Here is a 22,466-nt window from a genome sequence, read left to right as displayed (position 1 = left end):
ATTCAAACACATTAAAAAAGGTTAATAAACATGCTAAAACACATTTTTTGAAAAAATAAATAAATAAATAAATAAAACATTTCATAGGGCCCTAACCATGTAATTTTTGTTCAACTCATAAGTTTCATGATTTCAATTAATTAGACATACTTTTTGATTAATAAAATTTAACTGAACCATTAAAAATGAGTCCAGAAAAATTAAAAGAAAACAAAAAAAAAACGGAATCCAGAAAAATTAAAGCGGAAAAAAAAATGGAATTTGGGAAAAAATAAACCAGATTTCATAGGGCTCTTAAAAGTCGCTACTTTTGTTTTCTTTGCGAAAAAAATGTATTCTTGTAGCTTCATAAAATTATGCTTGAACCACAGATGTCACATGGACAATTTTAACAATGTCATTACTACCCTTCTGGGCCTTGGACATGTCAGTTGCGTTGCTGTCTATGCAGGGTCAGAAAACTCTCATATTACATAAAAAAAAATCTTAATTTGTGTTCCAAAGATGAACTAAAGGTCATTGCACACTGAGTTCGAAATTTTTGACCTTAAGGTCTTACAGGTTTGGAATAGCATGAGGGTGAATAATTAATGACAGAATTATAATTTCTGGGTGAACCATCCCTTTAAGATTGAAGAACATATTAAAAAAGGTTAATAAAGTTTGATTTCAAAATTACTGAAACATACACATCACTGGCGTCTCTGGCACCCCAAACATAAAAAACACGCAGATCATCAACAGAATACGAGCGTTAAAGAAAGCAAGAATATGGCAAGTGCAGCCGTAACAGCTCAGATCTGTAGCTCCTCTGCTTTGATTTGACATTGTACACACTCAAACACTGCAGTGCTGCTTTGCCTGACAGAGACATCTTGAGGACTTGTAATATTCCCTGAAGAAACTGACATCATTTCTTTCTTCTGCTTTCTTCTTAATCATTTTCTGCTTCAGACGACTATCAACTTCACATCTTTATCTGAGACACGCTCCAGTATAATTGCTCTCATATGAGTCATCAGAGGCTCTGGTAGTTTGTCATGCCCGGCGCCGCAAGTGTTCAAACGCAAAATGGCTAATTCTACCATTTGTCCTGTAGCGCTTTAATTAAGCAGCCCAAAATACTGGTTTACCACCACTTCAATTATCACCTACACAGTGACTGATTGCAAATTCTTACAACTAAATCATAACAAGAACTTTAAATTCTCATTAAACTGGAGAACAGTGGAGTCATTTCAAACTTATTTGGTGTCTACCCAAAACTAATATTAAGGTTCTTCATTCGTAAGTCGCTTTGAATAAACGCGTCTGCTAAACTAAGGAATGTAAAACACCTTTCATCAGGGAGGCAGTGCTTCCTCAAAATATTGGATGAGAAAAAAATAGTTCAAACATACACTTGTTTTTCTAAAGAAACACTGTCCAACAATGACGCCAGCAGGTCTGCGTCTCTCTCGTCTCCCCTGAGCCTATTGAGTTTTTAACAGACCCACTAAAGCGTGCACACTGTAAAAAAATTTCACCAGCTTCAACTTAAAAATTTAAGTTCAGCAGCTGCCTTAAAATTTTAAGTTAAATCTTAAAACTACAAGTTATTTGAGCTCATTACAATAAAATGAGTTAAAATGACTTGTAGTTTTAAGTTGATTTAACTTGCGAGTTGAAATGACTTGTAGTTTTAAGTTGATTTAACTTGCGAGTTGAAATGACTTGTAGTTTTAAGTTGATTCAACCTAAAAATTTAACGCAGCCGTTAAACTTTTTAAGTTTTAAAAAAAGTTTAAAGTTTTTAAGTTGAAACCGGTGACTTTTTACAGTGCAGTGAGTTTGGTGGGCGATGAGGCGATATGATTGGATATGACTGGTTGTATTCGGCTCTGATTGGTTCATGCGATAAATCCCGCCTCTTGCGTTCTGCATTCCCGAATAAGTCTGAATGAACAGTATAATGGCGTTAATGGCTAGACTAATTTTAAAAAGTAAGTAAAACATGAAAACATGATCTGTGGGAGTTTCTATTGAGTAATAGTATAAATTTGGTGAAATTTAAAGTAAATCTCTGTGTCTGTGACCAATATTTACCGAGCTTTGATGACTGACGTCATCAAAAGAGTTAACTATTAAAAACAACAGCTGAACATAATTTTATTATTTTGGAATAAATGTAAAATGCTTAAAAACACTAACTTCAACAAGGCAAGTTCACTCGGTTTTGCAGCTGAGCTACTTTCTTCTTAACTTTGTAGAGGAAACATTAGTTCAGACACACATTATTATGCAGAAAAGTTATAAAATCAACCTTTGTCAGAGAGGAAAAAGGTACAAAGTGTAAGATCTCATTAGTGATGTAGTGAAGACAACGAGAAATCAAAGGGAATGTATAATAACTCATTACCAATCTGCCCCCTGTGGACTGGAGCTAGCACCTTTCTCACAATCATCTCCTGACCTCTAAAGTAAAAGAACAGATGAGAAACATCCATCGGGAAAGCAACCTCACCTCCCATATACTCTTTGTGAGCCAGTTTTGTAAGCCTTTAACTTTGCAACCCAGGGAGCATAAAATAAGAAAAGATGCTGGTTTTAAAGAAATATTCAGACTGTTTTTCTTCCAAGAAGTAACTTTAATTTCAATTTTGGTGGATGCTTTTTTAAATTCCAGCGGTCGAAAGGAGTTGGGTAAGTGCTTTTGAAGCAGTTGTAAACTACAGCTCCCTTGTGCACGAATCATAAAACTTTAAAAGCCCCTGTAAACCCAAAATGTAATTTTTTCAGTTGCCTGGGACAAAAATTACAATTAGGTAAAGCATGTCAGAGTAACAAGAATATCTTCTTGAAACACCCACACGTTAGGTGGAATAGGAATTTCAATGAGCGAGCATAATCAAATAACTGTACGTTATTGGAATATGATTTATATAAAACTCTACAGGCGAGGAAAGAAAATTCTGTTAATGTTCATCATTTTTCTCTTTAGGCTGAAAATGAGTGCATGAAAGCTCAGGGCTCACGGCTCTGTCGATACCGCTTACCACCCCACACTGTGTGGCCATTATATGAACTGACACATTTGAAAGTAATGTATTTGCAGACTGATAGGGAAAAAAGCAAAACGAGAGACGATTTGAATCAGATTTAAATAACAGAGATGTTTTATATCCCTGTCGCATTTGAGCACTGAAAACTGAGGTTTTTTTTTTAATCAGGGGTTGGAATGGGGCGTGTTTGTCAGATTCATTTGCATATGCAAATGGCACAAAAGAGCGGTACTGGAAGAGGTGAGGGACCTATAAGGGCTGAGAGCACAGCTGTCAGTCAATGACTTTCTAATCTCTCTGCGTGGAGAAATGCAGAGGGAGTATAATATAATAATTTTCAGGCAGAAAACGCAATCTGACACCACTTTCGAAAAGGAAAAATACAGGCTGAAAATCTAACCCAAGCATATGAATAAAAACACATCACAGAAACACTGATAAAACCACCAAACACTAAATGATCTAGGCTTAATATCAGTGCCAGGGAAGAATAAATATAAAACTATTCTATCATATATTAATTTATTTTTGCATCTCTATTTTCTATCTCGCTTAAAGAAGCAGCTGAAAAATGAAAAAAATCTCTCATAATTTACTGTCATTCATATTTTTTAATGAAACCTGATAGATTTCTGTCCTGCCATTGAAAGTTCATTATAATAAAACTTGCATGAAGTTTGTAAAAACAAATCCATATGAACCGATGGGTTTAATTCAAATCTTCAGCAGATGTTATCACTTTATATGATGAACTGATTTCATTTTGGCTTTTACTCACATATAAACATTGATCAACACACATGCATAGAGTACATCAAATATGGTCAGCGGAAACTGAATTGCATATGACGCAGGAAAACCCAAATGGCTCTCGCATGTCAAAAATGCACTTTTGAGATGCGTTTACCATCATGTGGCCCAGGACCACAAAACCAGTCATAAGGGTCCATTTTTTTTATTTTTATTTATACATCTCCTGAAACCTGAATAAATAAGCTTTCCGTTGGTTATTAGGGTTGGTTGTTAGAATAGGACAATATAAAGAAAATCGTCTTTAAAGTTGTCCAAATCAAGTGCTTAGCAATGCATATTACTAATCAAAAATTAAGGTTTGATATATTTAAAAGAAAACCGATCATTTTGACCCATACAATGTATTTTTGGCTACTGAATATACAATCAGAAACTTAGAAACAAATCATATACAAGCAGAAACTTAGTTTTCACAGCAACCCTTCAAAATAAAAGTTTGGTTTAACTTGAAGAAACTGTAACAGAAATATATTACTTAAAGGAGAAGTCCAGTTCCCAAACAAAGATTCACATATAATGTACTCACCCTTTTGTCATCCAAGATGCTCATGTCTTTCTTTCTTCAGTCGTAAAGGAATTATGTTTTTTGAGGAAAACATTTCAGCATTTTTCTCCATATAATGGACTGGCATGGTGCCCTGATTTTGAACTTCCAAAAGGCAGTTTTGTATTTTCTCCCTCAACTTCAAAAATCATTTCAAAATCATCCTACATCACTGCAGAAGTACAGACCCAGTCTTTAGAAAGTGAACATGCAAAGATCAAACACCCTTAACAAAAAAGGTAAAACAGCGATAAAGGATGATTTCGAAGTTCAGGGAAAACGTTAGATGGGAGTTTTTTGACATACCTTAACTGTCATGAACCGGAACAAAAACAGTCCAGGCAGAGTAAGACAAGATGAGTGTATGGCATTAAAAAGTATATAAACTGTATTATTTTTATTAAAATAACCGATCGTCATGCTAGATAAGACGCTTCTTTCTCGGCTGGGATCATTTACAACCGCATTTGAGATCTTTTGAAGCCGCATTTAAACTGCATTTTGGAAGTTCAAAATCGGGGCACCATATCAGTCCATTACATGGAGAAAAATGCTAAAATGTTTTCCTCAAAAATAAACAAATTTCTTTACGACTGAAGAAAGAAAGACATAAACATCTTGGATGACAAGGGGGTGAGTAAATTATTTGTAAATTGTTGTTATGGAAGTGGACTTCTCCTTTTTATGTAATGATAGTAGTACTACTACTACTAATGAAATTACTATTACAACATTATTTTTAAGGAATATTTACCAGATTTTTAATTAAAAATTAATGAAAAACACAGAATTTGGAAAAAATAAGAATAAAATAAAATTGTGTTAAACTTAGTAAATCACTGTTAAATTGTTAGAAAAAATTTAAATGGAAAAGAAATGGAATTTGGAAAAAAATTAAGTAAAAATAAATGGAATTTGGAATTACAGTAGCTATAAAGTTAGTTAGCTTTTCACAGGAAAAGTAGCATGTTTGAAATCATTTGAAGTACTCCAGCGCTTCTGAGAAATGTAGTCAAGCAACCTCCCAGCACTTCATAATATGGTGCAGTACTCTGAAAAAAACATCCTGTCAATACCAGAGGGCCCGTATATGAAACGAGCAGAAGATTTTAGAAGAACAGTCATTAGGCTGACATGCTTAAATTTGAGGGCTAAAGGCCAAAGGGCTGTATGGTGCAGGTCACTGTAGAACAGTATATGAGCATGCTTTTGGATCTTTGTTGGCCCAAACTTTACAAAGAGAACAGAACTGTGAATAAGTGAGAAAAAACTTTGCAGTTTGCAGTGTTTTTGCCTTAAGCTTCGATCTTAAACTTTGAACTTCTAGGTCAAGTAACCAGCAGCCTTCTGATGATGAACGCCCTTGATACCAGCAGTCTCTAGATCCAGAATAAAAGCATTAAAAGAATGGACAGGTTGAAAAGTTACTGACCTTTTCCCAAAGCTGGCTTCCTTCCTGCGACAGTGCAGAGTGACCACTCTGTGTCCCTCGCTCCTGACGTCTTGACTAACCGTCCACTGAACCGGGTTGCTGGCCCTTGCTCCCAGAAACGCAACACCATCCTTCAACTTGACCCTGTTGGAAACATCAAAATGACTATGTAGTATGTAATGTATTTTGTTTTAGTTTTTTTAATTAAAGAAAAATGAAAGATCACCATTATACTTTGATGTAAAAAATGTATTCCTCTTGAATACTCGATGATTAACAAAAAGTATTTCATGTTCTTGAACAGATTGCAGTTGTTTGCCTCATGCATTATACAGACAAGCAGAGACTACCCAACAGCTCATGTAATACATTGTAGAGTACGGATGATCTTGTATAACCTCAAAATCAGTTTAAGAATTATTTTGAGGTCATTTTGTTCTGCTTTCTTCACATATAATCATAACTGCACATGTTACAAAAGATCTCTGTTTGGAATATTTTTTAAAGTCTATTAAATTGATTAGCACTGACACATGTATAATTACTTTAAAGGGATAGTTCACCCCCCAAAATTTCTGTCATCATTTATTCACTCTTATGGAACACAAAAGGTGAAATTTTGAATAATTTACTTGTCGCCCGCAATTACAATGAATGGGGACTGGAGATTTCAAAATTCAAAAAAGGACACAAAAGCACCATAATTGCAGTCCATACAAATTGTGAGCTACTGTATATTCAAAATCGTCTGAAGTAATCTGATAGCTTTGTTTGACTACAGAAATCGAAATTATTGTGACATTCACTGATTATCTTCATCTCCAATGGACTGTTATCCACTGCTTAGGGACTGAGTTGAACAAATCACTGTGAACCAAATAAACTGAATGACTGAAATGATCCAACTTGAATATTCCATTCATAAATCAGACTGCAAAACTGACAAACTGACTGTAAACTTTTGTAAACATTTTTTGTTCTTTTTAACCAAACCTATAATGTGAATTTAGAAGACTTGAAATATAGCATACAAGGTGTATGGAGCAGTTTTACGATACTTACATGGTGCTATGTCATGATTCCTTGATTCAATTAGAATACTCGAAACATCAATCACATTTTGTCCAGTGTTGCCAAGTCAAGAATTGGGCTACTTTAACACTGTTGATGCAGGTTGTTATTCATGTCTGCGGGTTGAAGCGCCCCCAAGAACGTGATATTTAGCCCCTGGAATGCAATTTTTACTGGAGGAACCCTGCTGAAAAATGTCTATTTTACTGCCAGAAGTGATTTTTACCAGGAAACCCCCTCAAAACGCAACTGAAGCAGTTTCTGCAATTGGGCGGGTTTCGTTGTGAAAACCTGGCAACCCTGAGTTGGCCATGTCGAGTAACTGGAAGTGGCACATTCCACGGACGGCAATTCATGAAACACATTATGAGACTGTTTTCCAAGGCTGCATGATATATTAAAGGGGTCACTGAATGTAAAACTCACTTTTACATGTTGTTTGAACATAAATGCGTGTTGTCAGTGTGTGTACACAACCACCCTATTATGATAAAAAATCCACCCAGTGGATTTTTCAAATAAGGCCATTCTTAGCTTCCATCACACCAACCAACGCCGCTCCCACGATAGCTGATTGACATCTTAGACCCACCCTAAATTAGCTGAGTGATCTGTAAACAGTCCGACTCCGACCGTCATTGTTTTGATTCCGGTGCAGAGGAAGACAAAAATGTCTCAGATTAAGCAAGGTGTTCTGTCGTCGGATGTAATAATGAACATAGTAGTCGTCATTTACTCCCGACATCTGAGCCACTGAAGACGCAGAGGATTAATGTTACTTTAATTTTTGAAGGAAATTTGCCCCGGCGATCTACATAAATGCGTCTATGTTCGCACTAATCATTTGTAATCCAGCTTCACCTATAGCAGAAGTGAGTATAAGGTTTTTTAATGCATCTTTGCGAATTGCCATTCTTGATAAAGTGCTAGTTAGCAAGTTTTAAAGTAAAGTAAACATTATGACTCATCACTCCACAGAAGAGAGAGGGGTGGGGTGAGCAGAGCTCATTAGCTTTTGAAGGCAAATGCACTAAAACGGCTCGCTTTTGAAAATGATTTTGACCAGGTACATTACCACTTAAAAATTTTTAACCAAAGTATGTTATAGACTTTTTATTAAGACCCTAAAGAATCATATCAACTTTTGGAAAATTGGCATCTGATGACCCCTTTAAACCCACCTAAAAATCATAATAAAGCATAATGCTATTGTGAATTCACAAACGCTACAATTCAGTTACATAAATATATGCAATGTCTTTTTAAAGCCACAGCAAATGCTGCTTCACAAGAACTGATATCATTTATAGTACATGTGTGGACCGTCTCAAACTCCATCTCTGCATACTGTTGTGAGTTTGGGTTTATTATAACGTTCATCTGGGAACACAACGTGCGCCGTTTTATCAAATTTGTAAGGAAAATAATTTATAAACCTATGCAAACGCAGAAGAATACATCAATATCTTTCTCAGTATGCTAACTGTTTAGTGCGATTTCAAAATAAAAGTTTAAACTCTCCCTTAGTTTACAAGTCTTGATGTCCACATGTTCAATAAATTACAGTGGCTGTAGCATTTCCGTCGTAAAGATTATTAAAGACTAAGTGGACATTTAAATTAAATGTTGTTTAGTCAATATTAAACAAGGATTAGATTGAGCTGTAAAGTGTAAAAACAATTTTCAGGCCGTTGGCGCCCTCTGCAGTCATTTGTTATAATGTGTAATGTACATCAGCTCTATTGTTTACAATACATTATGTATTTTAACAGTTTTGTTCAATAACCATATGATTACTTGCTTTTGATACTTTATTTAAACTAATTATTATTGCCTCATGCTATTATATATGTATTGTAAGTAATTTTAAAGGCTATTGTTTGCTTACATCTATTTTTATTACCTAAAAAAAATATTATAATTATCCGATTACTCAATTAATCATCAGAATAATACTTGATCACCAAAATAATCATCAGTGACAGCCCTACATGGTGCCAATTATCATGTATTATATTAGTGAAACCGGTCAGGATATTCTTTAAAATATCTTCTTTTGCGTTCCATGAAAAAATGGTCATACAGGTTTGAAACGACATGAGAGCGAGTGCAAAAATGAAACGGCACAGTGTTTTCTTGTTCAGGTCCCACGTTGTTCAGAACATCCAGTACCTGCACTCACCCAATCAAAGACAGGATGCTGAAGACGGGCTGCAGTGCAATTCAAATGCAGAAAATAATGGAATTGATGTTATCGCTAAGACCCAGACCAAATGCAATTAGAAACAGTCCTGACGATTGCTTTTTTTCTCTTTTCATATCTTGTTTTGCTTTGTTTTTTTTTTTTTTTTTTTCCTTCTTTTTTTTTCTCCACATTCGCATCTACAATAAACTAACTAATGGCACATAAAGCCAAGTGTTGCAATAATATACTAACCCAAACACAATTTAGGACCGCATACCATGTGCTATAAAAGCTCCACTGGTGGCAACAAAATTGCCTGCACAGAAAAATGCTAAGAATGCACTTGGAGGATAGTTTGAATAAACAACGTGAGAGAAAAAAAAACTCAAATTCCCTGAGGAAGAAAAATAAATTTTAAAAGAAAAAATTAAACCACTGACTTTCTTGCTTTCCTCATTGCTTTTTAAGCACACTTTAAAGTCAGAGATCATGTGGTTCTTTTTATAAATGTGACTCATGTTTTTTATCTACCAATCAAGGATATCACACATATTTTACATATTAAAAAAAAAACCTTAATAAAAAACTTGATACTGAAAGGTCACTCTGTGCCTCAAACGGCAGTGCCTACTTTTAGAAATACACCACTTCTGAAACATTTAGTTTGTAGTGCTGAATACTGCACATAACCGAATGCTACCTTGAATACATTACGCCCTAGCGCGAGAGTCTGAAGCACATGTACCTTCCATAGTCTCAGTAGCTTTTCATATATTCCAGCTGCTAACATACTCGTAACAAAACATTTATAAATGCCCTGGTGTCCCTGGATCATTCAGGTTGCTTCTACTGTGAAGCAGTTTTATCACTGTGGGTTCATTCTGAACATCATGCGGCGTTTGGGTCATATCTACTTGTTTACAGCTGCTACACACTCTCTTAAATACAGAAACACACATTCACATTCATAAAATCAGTGTTTTTTGTTTTTAAATTCAAAAGAGATATATTGAGTGGAAGGATAAAGCGCTGTTTCTAGGAAAAGACTTGCTTCACTTTGGTTGAAATACATGAAAATTCACTGAATTGCACATTACTGTTAACAGCCATTTAGATTTTTAATAGAAGAACTAATAGAAGCCCTGCTTTACAAATAAGAGAGCAAAAAGCCATTTAAACAGATATTTCAGCAGATTTTCTACTCTTTAATGCACATTAACTGAACTAGGCTATATAACAACTCACCATATATACCTGTAAATAGTTTTTTTTTTTTTTTTGCACATTTTGAGCTTAAACAGCATATTTTATGATGCTGCTGTTGTGAAATTTGATCAATTTTAAATAAATGCAGTTTTTTTTGACATTTTACATTTAGTTCAATAAAATTAAGTAGCACAAATGTTTTTGATACTGATAATAATAAAATGTTTCTTGAGCACCAAATCAGCATATTAGAATGATTTCTGAAGACTAATCTGACAGTGGACCAGAGTAATGGCTGCTGAAAATTCAGCTTTGCCATAACAGGAATGAATTACGCTTTAAAACATATTCAAATCGAAAACAGGTATTTAAAATTGTAATACTATTTCACAGTATTACTGTTCTTACTATAACCAGCTTTGGAGAGCCTTTCTCCATTCAAGTAGATAAAAGCTGTTCTATCATAACCAGAAATGGACTCATTTGACCACCCATTTGCCCTTTAAAAAAAAAAAAAAAAAAAAAGTCCCTTGCTTTTAAAGGAGAACTCCACTTCCAGAACAACAATTTACAAATAATTTACTCACCCTCTAGTCATCCAAGATGTTCAAGTCTTTCTGTCTTCAGTTGTGAAGAAATTGTAGTTTTTGAGAAAAACATTTCAGGATTTTACTCCTTATAATGGACTTCACTGGTGCCCCGATTTTGAACTTCCAAAATGTAGCTTTAAAGGGCTCTAAACGATCCCAGCCGAGGAAGATGGGTCTTATCTAGCTAAACGATCAGTCTTTTTTTTTTAATAAAAATTTGTATACTTTTTAAGCACAAAAGCTTGTGTAGCACAGGTTCTGGGATGCACGTCCACGACACTACGAATCACGTCTAAGCTCATCATCTGTGTACTCCGGCTCAAAAAGGTAGAGTATGGTGAATCTCATTTTCTCCTACAACTTTAGAATCGTCTAACATCGTTGTACTTTTTTGTTTGTAAGCAGCGTTTGACTTACTTGCAGTTCCTTGGTCTTTGTGCGTTCGCTTTGTAAACACCGGGTCTGTAGTTCTGCCTACGTTCCACGTGATCTTTCAGTGTGATTCAATAGTACATAGTGTCGTGGAACTAGTGCTACACGAGCTTTTGTGCTTAAAAAGTACATAAATGTTTATTTTCCGAAATGACCGATCGTTTCGTTGTGCTTCTTCCTCGGCTGGGATTGTTTAGAGCCCTTTGAAGCGGCATTTAAACTATATTTTGGAAGTTCAAAATCGGGGCAACAATGAAGTCCATTATACGGAGAAAAATCCTGAAATGCTTTCCTCAAAAACCATAATTTCTTCACGACTTCAGACAGAAAGACATGAACATCTTGGATGATAAGGGGGTGAGTACATTTTTTGTAAATTGTTGTTCTAAAAAGGGAGTTCTCCTTTAAGAGTTTAAAAATGCCAATTGGAATTCATCTAATGATTTAACTCATATACTTATGGCTGTGTCTGGTTAAACTGGATTGCGGGTGGTTAATGAATAAGACGCAGGTGTTTGCTCTGAAATTTTATGCAGAAGAGGCTGTTTAGTCAATTCGCCCCTTTGTGTCCTATGTGATCTCTTCATGTAATACTTGACATTTACATAATGAAGATGATTTTGTTCTCTCAGTTTAACTGTTTTCTGATTGATCAAAATAAAAATCCAATATACTCAGCACAGAGACACCAATCTCTAATAGTTCATCTAAAAATCTACAAAAAGTGCAGTAGCAAGCAGCATGTGAAGGCGTTGAGGCTTAATTAGGGAATGGAAGATTTAAATGAGATTGGTTTGGCTAATATGATTTCTGGAGAGCAATAAAGGCTGCAAAGCAATTTAAAGAGAGATGTTCTTTCCCCTCACATCAGCACGTGGGTGCCAGCTCATTAATTCTAAAACAACCTGAGTATCAATTAAAGTAGTATTTACCAATGTGATAGGAGTGTCAGCGCTCGCGAGACGGCTGGAGAGGCTGGAAGCGGAGGACGGAGGGAGATGGATTGTAATATCAGACAGAGGAGATCTGTCGAAACCCTGACAGTCCGTCAACCCTGTGGCAGTTCTCCAAAATAACATGAGTAAATTCCCCCGATTCTCTGACATTATAAAAGTGAGGGATGCACACGCTCGGATGATTCCGGTATTCGTCACAAATCACATTCCGTGACAGTTGTCGGAGCGAGCGCTGTGTGTTTCTCCTGTGTACAGGCTGCACACAACCGGCCTGAACTCCCCTTGCAAATGTCCGTGATCTATACTGACCCGACTGAATTAAATCAAAGAATTGTTAAAGCGTAATCATTTTATCCTCCATGATGTCCAATGAGAACAATGAAGGAATATCTGACAGTGGAGAGAGAGGCGGCAGTACGTTAGGGATAAAAGTACAGTCAGTGTGTCTTTATCACTAAATAAATTGATTTTAATTGAAATTATTTTTATGCTCATTAAAAAAAAAATAGGGGCACAGTCAAAAACTTCAGGAGCACCTTCTGATCAGTATCAAAAAGTACACTTCCCATTACTAGGAGATATCTGACTACTTACAGCATGTCATCCTTTATGTCAAATTCGAGTATCTATATTTAGAAGCTTTTTAGCATTTCTAATTAAAACAATAGAATAAGAACAAGTAGAATAAAAAGAATAAGTTGCCAAATAAATTGAAAAACAAAAGTGGCTAGTAGACATATTTTCAGACGTTTAATGAGGCTCAGAGGTGGCATGAGTGCAATTACATTCATACAAAAAAATATTTTTGTTGATGAAATGAGCAAAATCAGGCAATAATCTTATAGTCAGACAATGTACGTAGCTTAATATTAATATTTGTTTTGAGTAGTGATTTGATTCTGATTAACATTGTGTTCAAGGAATTAAGAGATATGTCTGTGATACATTACTCAACACTGAAAAAAACACGTTGTAAATAGAAACCTTCAAAGCTCCCCTGAGTGCAAACACAAATATGCTGATCGAGTCAGCCGCACTGGTATTCCTAAATATTTTTTCATAGTCGCACGCAGTAGTTTCAGTTGCAAATTGTTTATTCACATAAACAAAGTAAGGAGAGATGACTGATAGGAATGACGGTGAATGATTTGCAGATCCTGAGCATCACTGACAAACATCTAATGTTGTAAAACGTGTGGTAAGTACTGCCGCTCCATAGTATATACAGAGTATGTGTGATTGCGAATTTTGAAAGTAAAAGTAAAAAGTAAGCGCACATTCAAAAGATTTCAGTGCACCGCATATTAACAGTGGCTCCCTGATGCCCGCACTTTATATACAGTATAATTACCCAATAATATAATTGTGAGAGAAAGTAACAAAATATATTCTTTTCCTCCCATCTCGTATTTATTCCCTTTAGGGGTTCCATAGTATTCTGCATTTTCTTTCCAAACATGGTATTTGGATTTGGTGGGAAGTCACGATACCGTTTCAACATTGTGATGTCTGTCAGCCATCAGTCATAGACGATATCATCGTCTATTGCCTCAACCCTAATTAGAATGCAACCAGAGATGCAACGTAATAATATCTCAGTATACATTTCTCTGTATTGATTTAATTCTGTACTAGGGGGTCTCGCTGGACTGAGTCAATAGTGAGCTTTTTGGCAAAACGCTTATCCCTAAAGCTGCACTATAAAAAACTACACAAGCAGTACAGTAGAAAGACGGATGAAGAGAGACGGCACTAAACACTGACTCAGATTCACCACCTGCATGAGTCTTTTCATCCCCTGAGCTGCATATAAACCCCCTGTGTGTGAGAGGAATCATTTATGATACATTACACAGACACAAACATACACACACACATTTGTTCCAGGCCAGCACAGATAGCCTGGGGTGACAATTACTCCAACACCACCAAATCGGCTTTTAATTGCTATAAAAGGCCGTATTAGCAAACAGTGTGTTAAGTAGTTCACAAAGGACCTGAAGAGAGAGGGGGAAATAAATGGAGGTGAGGGGAGAGGAAGACGGGATAATTAATCAAATTAAATTCATAGAAATGCTCGAGTGTTATTTGGCAGAAGATTGTATAGAACGGCGTACTGCGTTTTACTATTTAAAAGCAGTCAACTGTGCTGTCAGAATTGATTCAATGAATGCCAATCACATAACACTGTAACTGAATTAAATAAAAAAAAGTTTAAATGAGCAAACAGACATAGTTGTGTAACCAAATTCACAATTTCACCCAATCCTTGGGTAATAATCTGCTAGAAAACAACCATATTCTTCTTTAATGGGCGTTTTGCTGCAATGTTAATGACAGGATGTTAAGGACTGATATGACGCATAAGTGCATTAATGTAGCCTGCAACAGGGAAGGAAATTAAAAAGAAGCCTATATAAAGATTTCCAGTCTGATGGCAGACAGGGGGTGAACGGTCTGACTGTACGGAAAGGAGGGGAAGCAGGTCTCATCTTCAGCTCCTGTCTAAGACTGACAGACAGGCTCTTGAGCGCTCGCCAGTACCAATGGGGACTGGCTGGTCTCCCAGTGTGCCAGACTGGGCACAATGTACCAGGCTCTCCCCCGCAGCTGCATATGTGACATTGGTTCGATTACACAGATTCCTGCCATTCAAGCTTTGAGCCATTACCTGCCAGTGAGCCGGGCGTACTTTACAAGAAAGGCCAATACTCATTCCCAACAGGTGCTGGAGCCTTAGATCTTCCCGAGCTATGATGAGACATCCGCGCACGTCAAAGGAAGAATGATATCAGAGGAGTAAAATGTCAAGCCTTGCATTTGAAAGAGGTTCAGAGTGGGTTTTCCACTTAAACTGGCTTTCTCCTTACACTGTATCTGCGGACAGGGTTGTTATCAGTGTTTACAATCCAATAAAAAAGACAACAAGCTAAAGACAGTGAGCTTGCCCTAAAACGAGGCAGGAAACATCAACATTTGGACAGTAAGTACTAGTCATTCACTGAAAGCAGAGAAGCAGATCAGTCTGTAACATTTTGTGCATCTTTTGACAGAAATATTCGGCTCAATGTAACAAGCACAGTATAAAGGGAAAGAGAAATAATAAAGAACACTTTTTGAGCTATTTAATACCAGATTTTATTAAAGGAGTTCCAGAACAAACAACTGACAGATAATTTACTCACCCCCTTGTCATCCAAGATGTTTGTGTCTTTCTTTCTTCAGTCGATAAGAATATATATTTCTTGAGGAAAACATTTCGGGAATGTTCTCCATATCGTGGTCTTCAATGGTGTCCCCAAGTTTGAACTTCCAAAATGCAGTTTAAATGCAGCTTCAAATAGCTCTAAACAATCCCAGCCGAGGAAGAAGGTTTATATCTAGCGAAACAATTTGAAAATTTATATACTTTTTTTTGCCTCAAACACTCGTCTTGTTTTCTTCCCCAACTTCAAAATCGTCCTACATTGCTGCAGAAGTACCGACCCAGTGTTTACCAATTAAATGTGCAAAGAACATCAAACGCCCTATACAAAAAAGGTAAAACAGCAATGTAGGGTGATTTTGACGTTGAGGAAGAAAACGAGACGGGAGTTTTTCGACATACTCTAACTGTATTGACTCGGATTACACATTCTATGCATGCACATCGCAGAGACAAGACAAGATGAGCATTTGAGGTTAAAAAGTATATAAATTGTCAATTTGTTTTGAAAATGACAGATCGTTTCACTAGTTAAGACCCTTCTTCCTCGGCTGGGATCGTTTAGAGCCATTTGAAGCTGCATTTAAATTATATTTTGGAAGTTCAAACTTGGGGGCACCACTAAAGTCCACTATGTGGAGAAAAAAAAATTTTGTCAAGAAACATAATTTCTTATCGACTGAAGAAAGACATGAACATCTTGGATGACAAGGAGGTGAGTAAATTATCTGTACATTTTTGTTTTGGAAGTGAACTTCTTTAAATTCAAACCTACAGGAGCTTTCACTTTTTAGCCTGATGCTTGCATTAAAAAAAAATGCAGCTCGGGAGCATTACCAATTAAACAGACTTAAATTTTACATTTAGCCATTTGAAGTGACTTCTTATTTTGTTTTTTCTAAACAAAGCCATGACCTTGGTGTTGCTAGTGCAACAGGAACACTTTAGATTCAATAAGACACCTAGATAAAATAGTACAACTAATTTACAATGACAAAACCATGACATATACAGAAGCAGTAACATACAGAAGCAGTGAATAATTGAAATAAATTTAATTGGGAGAGAAAAATACAGAGCAAAAGATGAAAAGTGAGACACAGTGAAGGGGAAAAAAAACCTGAATAAGCCATTTTTTTAAACCCTCACAGCTATCTGATTAAACAAGGGATGTCAAATCAGCTCCTGGACAAAGCTGACCTTTAAAAGAGGTATTTGAAAGAGACACCATCTCACCAGCTTCACTATGATGGGAGTAAGATGCTCACATGGAGCGCTGAACTTTTTCCATTAACAATCCAGAAGACGATTCAAATTAGTAGCGCACACAAAAAAGGATAAACTGGTTGTTCCGTATTGATTAGTATTAATATCAATATTAATGTGCTGTATGGTAAATCTCACGACTGCAGCATGTACAGTTGAGGTCATAAGTTTACATACACTTTGTACAATCTGCAAAATGTTAGTTATTTTATCGAAAAATTTTATTTAGTACTGACCTGAATAAGATATTTCACATAAAAGATGTTTACAAATAGTCCACAAGAGAAAATAATTTATAAAAATTTACAAATATTACCCTGTTCAAAAGTTTACATACACTTGATTTTTAATACTGTGTTGCTACCTGAATGATTCACAGATGTTTATTTTTTGTTTGTTTGTTTAGTGATAGTTGTTCACAAGTCCCTTGTTTGTCCTGAACAGTTAAACTACCTGCTGTTCTTCAGAAAATCCTTCAGATTCCACAAATTCTTTGGTTTTTTAGCACTTATGTATATTTGAACCCTTTCCAACAATGACTTTATGATTTTGAGATACATCTTTTTACACTTTCGACAACTGAGAGAATCAAATGCAACTACTACAAAAGGTTTAAAAGCTCACGATGCCTCAGAAGGAAACACAATGCATTAATTAAGAGACAGGGGTGAAAACTTTTTGAATTTGAGGATCAGAGTAAATTTTACTTATTTTGTCCTCTGAGAAACATGTAAATATCTTCTGTAGCTTCTGAAGGGCAGTACTAAGTGAAAAAAACAAAACAAATATATTTAGGCAAAATAAGAAAAATGTGCACATTTGCATTCTGTTCAAAAGTTTTCACCCCCTGCTATTCACGCATTGCCTTTCCTTTTCCTTTTGTGAGCGTTTGAACCTTCTGTAATAGTTGCATAAGAGTCCCTCAGTGTGAAAAGAAAATCATACAGTCATTGTTGGAAAGGGTTCAAATACACAAAATGTTGAAAAACCAAAGAATCTGTGGGTTCCTCTGAAACCCTCCACCTCCCCACCTCCACCTTTATAGATCTGCTACAAGTTATTATATATGCTATTTGTGCAGCAGCAGTATAAATATTCACAGTGTCATATCTGCTTATTTATTGGCAGTAGCAAGTTCCTGTTCTTGCTTCACAGCAGCAATAATCTATAACAACAGCAATAACCAACAGCAGCAGCAATTCAGCAGCGATTTAACAGATATACACCAAGAAAAAAATACATTAATCTTGTCACATCCATTAACATGCTAAAACCTTCTGAGAGTTGTCATGACAGAAATATAATAATCACAATCAATCTGAGATTGAATCACTGAAAACTGTAATAAATTAGTTAATATTTTTAATTGAATCACAGCCCTAGATCAAACATATTATAAATGCGTATATGTATACACAAATATACTGTGTGTACAAATACTTTCCATTTATTCATAAATGAACTATATGAATGTAAATCTCTGTAAAGTCTACAGGCACAGGATGTGTGCATGAAAATTACCAAAGTACAAACTGCTCCTCCTGCACAGCAGGAATGAGATAGAGTACGTATTATGCATTTTAACACACTGTATATGTGGAGAAAAAAAGACTTTAAAGGTTGCATTTAAACAGGTGAAAGGATTTGGAGGAATTATACCAAAAAAGCTTCAATAGAGTAAAAATTTCATCCATTCGTTTCTAATTTCCCTCCGGCTCAGGCGGTGAGGTCCATGCAAACTAAACATTCTGCTCCCGTCTAAGTCCCGCCTGCCCACAGGTGAACATTTTCCAGTCTGTTCCAGGCCTAAATGACCTTCGTGCACCCTACAGCAAAACCGAATTACACAATAAAGAAATTGAGCAAGGCCAGGCAAATTGAAACAAAATGAACAATATCCAGCATTTGCCTGACTGAGATCCAGAAAGTTGGAGGCAATCAGAGCTGTGATAAGTGGACTTGGAGAGATGCACGGATAAGGAAGCTAATTTAATTAATGAGTCTAGTTCCCCTCTTTTCATTACCACCCTCGTTAAACGTATTGGGGCATGACAACATGGCAAATGGGAAATGAGATTAACGCTGTCAGATTCGTAGCCCTCGCCAGACTAAGCTAATCTCTATGCGAGCGTTTAGCGTTTCCTTGTCTTACACACGAACGTAATCTTGAAGGAACACACACAAGTGCAGTCTCTTTGCCTTTTTTCCTGCTCTGTGCTGAAATAATGAGGCGGCGATTAGCTGGGGTCTCTGCTGGGATGGAGGTGAGGCTAATATCTGGACCTGGAGCTCTGCTCCAACACCTCTGTAAAGCTCTGATAGAGACACATGCTGGGCTCAAGCCAAGCACATCCACTTTATCAGCACTCAGGCCCTCCCTGAAATACAGCTAGAAATACTAATTGAAGCAGACTGACATCCTATATAAATAATAGGGTCTAAAATAGGACAGAATGAAGAAATGCAATGAGTCTCATTCACTAATAATTGCATATCAAACGCCTAGAGTTTACACTACATCAGAGAGCACTGAGAATATACTCAATGAGGATGGCGTATCAGAAGGATTTAGACTCGCTGAATTCATACTTTCATTCAAAACCTTTATGCGTGCAGAAACGGTTCTAATGCAAATTTCTGCAGGGATTCAAAACAGGTGTGTACGCACATAAATTAGATCAAGCCGTTGTTCTAATGTTGAATTCAGATTATTTGAAATGAAGGAGCTCATAGCTGCAGATAGTAATTAGCCAAAATCAAGGTGGGAAATTAATTTTGTGCCATCAGCCACAGTGAATCTGTTGTGCTTGGCTTCCTGTCTACTTAATTTGAAAATGCTAAAAAGAAAATGAAAAAAAAAAAAAAAAGAATAAGAGAATGAGAACATAACAGGTGAAATAATGTTTTTATAAATAAATAAATAAATATTGTATTACTTGTTTTTTTAAATACTTAATATGTACATATATATGTATATATATAAAAACAAACTTTTAACAAACTATTAAAATATATGTAATTTTCTTTATTATACTATTTTCTTTCTTTTTTTTTTTACATTTATGAATATTTAAAGGGATAGACCACCCCAAAATGAAAATTCTGTCATTAATTACTCACCCTCATGTCAATTCAAACCCATAAAACTTTTGTTCATCTTCAGAATACAATTTAAGATATTTTTGATGAAATCCGAGAGCTGACCCTGCATAAACAGCAATCCAACTGACACGTTCAAGGCCCAAAATGGTAGTTAGAACATTGTTAAAATAGTCTATGTGACATCAGTGGTTCAAGCCTAATTTTATGAAGCTACGAGAACACTTTTGGTGCACAAAAAAAACCAAAAAAACAACTTTATTCAACAATTTCTTCTCTTCTAGGTCAGTCTTCAACACGCATTCACAAAAGTACCATGACGCATAAAGAAAATAAATAAAGTTGTTATTTTTGTTTTCTTTGCGCACAAAAAGTATTCTTGTATCTTCATGACATTACGGTTGAACCACTGTCACATGGACTATTTTAACAATGTCCTTACTACCTTTCTGGGCCTTGAACATGTCAGTTGCGTTGCTGTTAATGCAGGGTCAGAAAGCTCTGGGATTTCTTCAAAAATATCTTAATTTGTGTTGCAAAGATGAACAAATGTCTTACGGGTTTGGAACGATATGAGGGCGAGTAATTAATGACAGAATTTTCATTTTTGGGTGAACTATCCTTTTAAGTTGAATTATGGTTTAGTAACAAAAACATTTGCATACAGGTTTTACACCCAAATATGCCTATATGCATGGTTAGTGAATGAGCCTCAGCATTAATCCTTAAGAATGAGGAACACGGTCCTGTTGAGTATTCAAAGGAGGCTCTTAATTACCAGGCTTAAACGTATCACTGCTATGGTGCTTTGAAGCAGCAAGCCGGATGAGCGTAAACCTGATCGTACATGTGAAATGTAGTCCTTATCAGGCAACATCCTCAGCTATTTGCCCTAATGCTGTAATGAATGCAGTGTGATACAGCACCCTAATCCACAGGAAATAAGATTTGACCTCATATCGAATCTGTCTTGGGTGCCCGGCTACAAGAATAGTAGTTTGATAGCGCACATGGCTGGGATTCCCATCCATTATTACCCCGTTCATGTCGATAGAGATCTCTGGAATTGTAGCAGCGGTTCATTTTTGCTGCATCCTCTGGTCATCATTTGCTGGAAAAGTGGAGATGTCTATAGAACAGAGTGATTGAGCGACTCCCTGGTGTGACTGCTATTAGCAACTTCCCTGAGAGAGAAGCGCTGTCACCCGGCTCACCAAGCGCATCTGTGTTTACCATCAGACTAACTCAACCCCGCCATGCCTGGGGAACCAAGCTAATGGAGCCCATTAATGAGTCTGATGCAGCAAAGCACGGCGCTTCTTCTAATCAATGAGAGGAAAGTGCACTAGTGTTTCTCAGATTTGTCACAGAGACAGGGAGGAGAGGCTCTCTGAGCGCCGCTCAAGACAGATGGCAGAGCGGGAGTCTCACAAGTGGATGTACTACAACAACATGAGGCGAAGATAAAGGCAAAGTGCGTAAAGTGCAAGATGCCACAAAAAAACTGCAGTCTTATCTGGACAGGCTATCGCTTGCATCAAGATAACTGTAATACTAAGTTTTGACTTTTGAGGGGCAACTAATCAATAAAATTTGAACTAATTCTGAATATTTACAGTTGAAGTCAAAAGTTTACATATACCTTGCAGAATCTGCAAAATGTTAATTATTTTATCAAAATAAGAGGGATCGTACAAAATGCATGTTATTTTTATTTATTTATTTTTTATTTATTACTGATTTATTGCAGAAGGTTCAAATGCTCACTGATGCGCCAATGCATTAAGAGCTGGGGGTGAAAACTTTTTGAATTTGAAGATCAGGGTAAATTTAACTTATTTTGTCTTCTGGGAAACATGTTACTATCCTCTGTTTCTTCTGAAGGGCAGTACTAATTGAAAAAAATATGGTATTTAGGCAAAATAAGAAAAATGTGCACATCTTCATTCTGTTCAAAAGTTTTCACCCCCTGGTTCTTAAGGCATCATTTTTCCTTCTAAAGCATCAGTGAGCGTTTGAACCTTCTGTAATAGTAACATTTGAGTCTCTTAGTTGTCCTCAGTGTGAAAAGATGGATCTCAAATCGTACAGTCATTGCTGGAAAGGGTTAAAATACACAAAAATGCTGAATAAACAGAATTTGTGGAAACTTAAGGATTTTTCTGAAGAACAGCAGGCAGTTTAACTGTTCAGGACAAACAAGGGACTCATGAACAACTGTCACTAAACAAAAAAACAGCTGGAGATCACTGAGGTAACAACACAGTATTAAGAATCAAGAGTGTGAAAACATTTGAACAGGGTCTTTTTAAGAAAATTCAGGTATTATTTTCTCTTGTGGACTAAATGTAAATGTCTTTTATGTGAAATATCTTATTCAGGTCAGTACTAAATAAAAAAAATAACACGCATTTTGTATGATCCCTCTTATTTTGGTAAAACAGGTAACATTTTGCAGATTCTGCGAGGTGTATGTAAACTTTTGACTTCAACTGTATACTGAGAATTAATATTTATTATTTATATTACTAATAATGAATAATTATATACATCAAATATAAATATATTTAGATGAAATATTTGCTGTTAAACATTACATTTAGTTTGAAAACCATATTTTAATATA

The 22,466-nt window shown here is 36.0% G+C and overlaps 1 protein-coding gene across 3 annotated transcripts in view; it reads right to left on the bottom strand.

Annotated features, from left to right (window-relative positions):
- The window catches only part of si:dkey-112m2.1 (transmembrane protein 132C), a 159,732-nt gene that overhangs the window by 64,257 nt on the left and 73,009 nt on the right, over positions 1 to 22,466 (bottom strand). For all 3 annotated transcript variants that reach the window (XM_051092553.1, XM_051092555.1, XM_051092554.1), the window contains exon 3: positions 5,831 to 5,974. In XM_051092553.1, coding sequence (XP_050948510.1) covers positions 5,831 to 5,974 — 144 coding nt within the window. The remainder of the gene's footprint in view (positions 1 to 5,830; positions 5,975 to 22,466) is intronic.

The sequence above is a fragment of the Labeo rohita genome, chromosome 21 (assembly GCF_022985175.1).
Source record: "Labeo rohita strain BAU-BD-2019 chromosome 21, IGBB_LRoh.1.0, whole genome shotgun sequence".
Lineage (NCBI taxonomy): Eukaryota > Metazoa > Chordata > Actinopteri > Cypriniformes > Cyprinidae > Labeo > Labeo rohita.
This window is presented reverse-complemented; position numbering and strand designations above follow the sequence as displayed.